The sequence below is a fragment of the Lutra lutra genome, chromosome 10 (assembly GCF_902655055.1).
Source record: "Lutra lutra chromosome 10, mLutLut1.2, whole genome shotgun sequence".
NCBI lineage: Eukaryota > Metazoa > Chordata > Mammalia > Carnivora > Mustelidae > Lutra > Lutra lutra.
Genome location: NC_062287.1, coordinates 59901701 through 59908691, shown reverse-complemented (window position 1 = coordinate 59908691; position 6991 = coordinate 59901701). Strand labels below are relative to the sequence as shown.

The window sequence follows — 6991 nt, the reverse complement described above, 5'->3', positions numbered from 1 at the left end:
ATGAGGTACGTGGAATACGCAAACTTACAGAGACAGAATATAGAAAGGTGGTTGCCAGGGGCTGAGGTAGGGCAAAATGAGCCTTTATTGTTTAACTGGTACAGAGTTTCAGTCTAAGGTAATGAAAAAGCTCTGGAGATGCATGATGGTGATGATTATACATCAATGTAAATATTTAGTACCACTGAACTGTGCACTGAAAAATAATGACAATTGTAAATTTTTTGTTATGTATATTTTGTCACAACAAATATAAAGTCCTTATTACATTCCCTTCAACTAAAAGGAAACAAACAAAAGTATCCCTATAGATTACAAATCAAAGGAGTTAAATACAGAAATTTTAAAATGGAGATTGTGATAGACTGAAAGTGTTTATGTTTTACTCCATGACTTATGAATATATTAGCTAGCTCACATGGCAAAAGGGTGCAGATGTGATTAAGTTAAGGAACTTGAGACAGGGAGATTTTTCTGCATTATCTAGGTAGAATTATGTAATCATAGGGTCCTTGTAAGAGGGAGATCTAAGGGTCAGACTTAGAACAGATAAGGGACAACAGAAGTAAATGTCATATTAAGGCTACAGCTGAAGAATGAAGACCACCTCTAGAAATTAGATTTTCCTTTATATCCTCTAAAAGAACAGAACCCTGCTGACCCGTTTTGGACTTCTAACTTCCATCATTGTAAGATAATAAATTTATGTTTCTTAAACAACTAGATTTGGGGTAATTTGTTATAGGAGCATTAGAAAACTAATGCAAAGATATTTTATAATCAGTTGAAGAAGTAGGTGCAGCTTCCAGGATGAGGCAAGATTAATCCTATAGGGATTGTTACACTGATAGAAGATCGTCTAAGTCTTAGAGATTTATCTTTGCAGCAATTCTAATACAGGTGCAGTATCAATAGGGTTCTATCAGAAAAGTGAGATTTTTTTTTAATGAGATTTGATAATTGGATTCTAAAACACAAAGAGCATAATGATGAATCAGAAATTGTCTTTGTCCTCAAGATGGTTCACATCTACCTGGAGAAAAATGAAAACAGACATATAGAGCATTTCTGGATTACATTAAAAATCCTATGTGAAACAAGTAACTTAGACAATACGTTAAAGATCATTTTGTGATGGGATTAGAAGTCCTTATGGACCCATGAAATTATGAATTTATTGACTTAAACTCTCTATTGCAATATGGTAGTATTTAGATTTGCTTGGCAGAGGCATGGTGAGAGTAACACTTACTATTGCTTCTATCTAGAAGACAGTATACTACAACTGGGGGGAACAGTGAGCTAGTAATTTTCCCACATAATTAAAAGAATATATACAGTTCAAGTATCCCACTGTTTATATAAATTTAAAGATAATTCCAAATGTGTCATAATGCAGACAATTCTGGACAAACTAATTCCAAATTAATGCTTTTAAGCCCCATAAACATCATGGGACATGTATTCTTCAAAGATGAAATTCACCATCTTCCTAAAAACACAAAAATACAAAAAGGTATGGAAAAAATATGTAGCAGTGCCAATATATTCATTCAGAATTCATTTACTAACTCATTTTAAAGAAAAATTATATTGAGAATATACTTTGAATCCTGGTTAATGCTATTGAAATAGGATACAGTGGTTAAAAAAAAAATGAAAGTGAAACCAACAGAATAGACCTCATCCTTCAAATATTTATAGTCTAAAAGGTAAAATAATCAGTAAAAAATAAATTCATCAGATTACCACAATGTACACTTTAAATATCTTATCATTTTCTTTTTTTATTCTCTGCTTTCTTTTTTTAAATTTTTTTATTAACATCTAATATATTATTTGCTTCAGGTGTACAGGTCTGTGTATCATCAGTCTTACACATTTAACAGCACTCACCATAACACATACCCTTCCCAATGTCCATCACCCAGCCATCTTATCTCTTCCCCCCCAACCCCTCAGCAATTCTGTTTATTTCCTGAGATTAAGAGTCTTATAGTTTGTCTCCCTCCCCAGTCACATCTCCTTTATCCATGCATCTGTTGGTGGACATCTAAGTTCTTTCCATCGTTAAGATATTGTGGACATTGCTGCTATAAACATTCAGGTGCACGTGCCCCTTCGGATTACTACATTTGTATCTTTAGGGTAAATACCCAGTAGTGTGACTGTTGGGTCATAGGGTAGCTCTCTAAATATGAAAACCTCTATTTTAAATGATTAAAGAGTTAATACTTATTCATCAAGAGTGGTACCATTTTCTACTTGGTACTACTCTTGATGAATAAGTATTAACTCTTTAACTCTTTAATTAACTCTTTAAATAGAGGTTTTCATATATATATGATCCTGTACTTTTCAGCAAAGATTTGGAACACCGAAATGTATTACAACATGGATGGACATCAAAAGCATTATGCACAGGGTGCCTGGGTGGTTCAGTGGGTTAAGGCCTCTGCCTTCGGCTCAGGTCATGATCCCAGCGTCCTGGGATCCAGTCCCGCATCGGGCTCTCTGCTCAGCGGCGAGCCTGCTTCTCTCTCTCTCTCTCTGCCTGCCTCTCTGCCTACTTGTTATCTCTGTAAAACAAATAAATAAAATCTTAAAAAAAAGGCATTATGCACAAGTAAAGTCAAACAAAAACAAAACAAAAAACAAAAAAAAGTGCCTTGTTTGTTTCCATTTGTAAGACATATTCAGACTGAAAAATCTATACAGACAGTAAGGAGATTAAGTGGTGGTCAAAGACTGGGGCTGAAAATAGAAAATGATTCTAAATAGGTACAAGTTTTCTGTTTTGAGTGACTTATATTCTAAAATTAGATTGTGGAGAAAATTGAAATATTGAAAAATATACTAAAAATGCTAAATTCCATGGTGATGTTAACTATATTTCAGTAAATTTTGGTCATTCTCACATGATTTTGGCATGCTCATACCTATCTTTAAAACACCTTTCCATTTGGATTCATTGATATAATGCTCCCCTAGTTATTATCAGATCCTTTTCAAACTATCTTTGGTGGTTCAGCTATATTGTATTTTAATGTTCAAGTATTATAGCATACTCAAACTTGATCAAGTTATCCACCTTCATGATCTCAAATACCATGTTCATGCTCATGACTTTCAAATTCATAATCCAGCTTTACTCTTCTCATCAGCTACCTGATACCTATATCAAACCTCTGCTGGACATGTCTTCTTCAGTGTACCTTGGGAAGAACAATAAATTAAAAAGCCTACATCAAAATCAAGTCCCATGCCCCTGAACCTTGCTTATCTCAGTAAGTGGCTGTAGGATCTCTGGAGTTTCTCATCTCAAAAATCTAAACATGGCTGGCACCTCCGTGCCTCTTGTCCCTGACAGTCAATCAATTACCAGAACTTTTGACCCCACCTATCAAATATATCTGGTACATGCCCACTTCTTGCAACTCCCTGAGTGAACCCTTATTCAATAGCTACTGTATCCTTTTATTAAGACAATCCTCTCTGGTCTTCTGCTGTCACCTCTTGTCCTTCTCATCTATTTGGCACAAGACTGACTTTCTTAACATACATGATTGATTATTTCAGCATTCTGATTGCAATTCATAAGTACTTACATATTACCCTAAGGATTAAGACTTATCTTTCCTAACATTGCTTCTGTCTGCTTTTCAACTTTTATGTCTGAATCTCATAGTCAGGTATTTGCTTGCTTTTCATACAGTCTGATGTGTTCTCAATGTTTTTGTTTCTTCTTCTGATTGCCTGAAAACTCCTTCTTTTTTATATTCCTCTGGTTGTTTTCAAGCCTCAACTACACATTACTTTGTCAGGGAAGTCACCAATTCCTCTGTACTCTTAATACGTCCCCAGTTAGGCTTGTCACTGCTCTCCTGACTTCTCAATAATGATATTTATCAGAATTTTTAATTTGGATGTATGATTAAAAATTTGTGTCTGTGTCACCTCTTATACTGAAGGCAAAATGATCTTTTGCTCTCCACAGTTTCCCTTTACCTGAGCAAGGCCTAGTACTGTGTCTGAAACACTGAGGGTACTTACTCAATATTTGTAATGGATTTTATTAATTCTCCACAGATTCTTCAAACTCAGTATGTTCAATGCAGTTTCCACTATCTCCGCTTGCATAAATAATGCTCCTTCTTTGTCACTATCTCATTGAAAGACACATCATCAATTTGATATCACAAACCAGAAACATGAGCATCAACTATGAAACTACTCTGTTCAGCAAGGCACATGCAGTTATTAAGGTGTGTCCCTAGGTCCTAAATATTATTCTATCCCTTATCTGATTTTCTCTTTTCACAGCCATTGCTCTAAGAGAGGCATCATCAGTTCTCAATCCTGCTTTTGCAGAACTTTCAAACTAAAATCTTTTCTGTATACTATGGAGAATTTAAAATACCATTAAGAAATCCCAATGGAAAAAAAATCCCAATGATATTCAGGGAAAAAGTGAAGAATGAAATTTTGATGTGGAAAAGGTAATATTTATAGCATGGGAAAAAGTAAGAATAAAATCTTTGGGGTAGCTGGATTCCATATCTTTTTATTTCAAAATTCCTTTGATAGACTTGCATTAGTCACTAATGGGGAAAAAATAATGGAGGTGGGGGAAAGCTCAACATTATAGTTTCAGATGTCCCGCACCTCACCTGTAGGAATGAAGAAAGTCCAATTTCATCATATTATGTATTTTGATATAAGGACCAATTAATGGAATAATCTAAGCAATAAGCATGTTTCCAAAATTGAGGAGGAAGAGGGTCTAAATGGAATGAAAATATCGATGAACAGAGAGTCATGATTTTCATATAGCAAACATGTTTCAAGACATGTCAACAAAATGCAGAGACACTTGTTCCTTACATGATGGCCATGATTATTCTACAGCAGACATCCAGAAATATTTTCTGGAATGTGTATTTTAAAAATTAGTTCTATTTTGCCTCTTGTATTATAAAACCTCTTAAGTTCTTTAACACTCAAGTCCTCATTAAACAATAAAATGTTATAGTAATTATTATTCAGATTGCAAGTTGTTGCACATATGGGAAGTAGCTTCACTCTTCTGATCTTAAACATTCTTACTGATTGCATCCAAGGCTCCTACTTCATTTTTGGGGAAAACCACTTCTTCATCCGGCTTTGGATCTGCTGGGTCTTTACACTGTAGATGATTGGATTCATCAGGGGTGGAAAGAGAATATAGATATTGCCCATAAGCACATGAACAGAAGGTGAGAGATGCTTGCCAAAGCGGTGCACCATGGTGAGGCCAATGATGGGGATGTAAAAGACCAGGACAGCACAGATGTGGGACACACAGGTCTGCAAGGACTTGAGCCTCTCCTCCCGGGATGCAATTGCCAGGACTGTATGCAAGATGAAAACATAGGAGATGAGAATGAGCACAGCATCCAACAACAAGGTACAAATGACCAGAGCCAGGGCATAGAAGCTATTGAAGCGGATGTCAGAGCAGGCGAGTCGGAGTAGGTCCTGGTGCAGGCAGAAAGAGTGGGAGAGGATGTGGGGGTGGCAGTAATGGAAGAACTTCAGGCGAATGATGACAGGAAGAATGGACAATGCACTTCTCATCAAAATCACCACCATGACATGAATGACTCTGTTGTTGGTCAGGATGGATGTATAGCGTAGAGGATTGCAGATTGCAATGAAGCGATCAAAGGCCATGGCCAGAAGGACTCCAGACTCTGTGCAGGAAAGTCCATGGACAAAATAAGTCTGTGAAATGCAGGCATCCAGACCAATCTCCTGGCTGAGCCCCCAGAGGACCCCCAGCACCGTGTGCACTGTGGAAAGCCCCATGCACAGGTCAGTGAGGGCCAGCATGGCCAGGAAGTAGAACATGGGCTCATGCAAGCTCCGCTCTGTCCGGATCACATGCAGCACCAGGCAGTTTCCCAAGAAAACCATAGCATAGATGGAGGAGAAAGGAATCGAAAACCAGGGATAGTACTGGTCTAGGCCAGGGAACCCTGTGAGAATGAATACTGAGGTGTTGATAATGGAAGCAGAAGAAGCAGACATGATTATATGAAGGTAATTTTCCAGAGAAGATTGATATTACTGACCAGTTTTGTCCGACGATCTGCTGTGTTGAGAGCTGTGGAGTATGACACAGCTACTCACACTGTAGCACAGGTAAGGCACATTGTAGAATCCCATGGAAGCTCCACTCTACAGGAGAAGCCACAGCCCAGGATGATTTCCCAAGAAAGCTCCTTGACAGTAGGTCTCAGGTCGTAGAAGCAAGTCAATGCCCTGACCATTTTGGGCAAATTAGATCATTAACTTCATTCTATTTTAATCCTTCTGAGTCGCTTGTAGGACACACAGCAGGTGACAGTGGCTAAAGTTTTTGAGGGCATAGGGCTGTTCCTGCTGTGCTGCTCCTGAGGAAGCCCCCTGAACAGTGTCTTCTTGCCAGTGATTGTGGGACTGGGAGTCAGAACGCTCAGATTTATGAGAAAGGAATGAACAGGATTTTGTGGGTCAGGTGGACCCAGGCTCCTGGGAGGCCACCATTCCTATTTGGAGGCTGACGTAAGTGAGAGATCCCATCCAGTCACTCACTGCAGGGTTTGAGTCCCTGGGACTGAGAGGAATGGGTAAAAGGCCACATTTTCTAGGGTCCACAGATCTTTTTAATCCTAGAGGGAGAGAGAATCACTGTGTTGACTGAAAATTTAATACCTACTCAGAAGAACACAAGAAGTAAATACCCAAGGGAAAAGAATACCAGAAGAACTTTTAGTCTTTATTTCAGTCTGAAATCAACCAAAATATTTACATAAGGTTTACATGAGGCTTATTCATTTTTTCTTCCTAAATTTCACTTTTATTGTTCACTGAATTCCTCACTAAACATTTCTCCCTTTTCTGAGCCCCTGAAAAATTTGTCTCCTTTTTGGCAGGCATAATATAAAGAACCATATATAAAACATTTGGA

General features: G+C 37.7%; 1 protein-coding gene across 1 annotated transcript; it reads right to left on the bottom strand.

Annotated features, from left to right (window-relative positions):
* Positions 1 to 5124: 5124 nt before the first annotated feature.
* On the bottom strand, positions 5125 to 6069 carry LOC125079745 (olfactory receptor 51V1-like). The gene has a single exon (XM_047693514.1). The coding sequence runs from the start codon at positions 6067 to 6069 to the stop codon at positions 5125 to 5127; it is 945 nt and encodes a 314-aa protein (XP_047549470.1).
* Between the last annotated feature and the right edge of the window lie 922 nt (positions 6070 to 6991).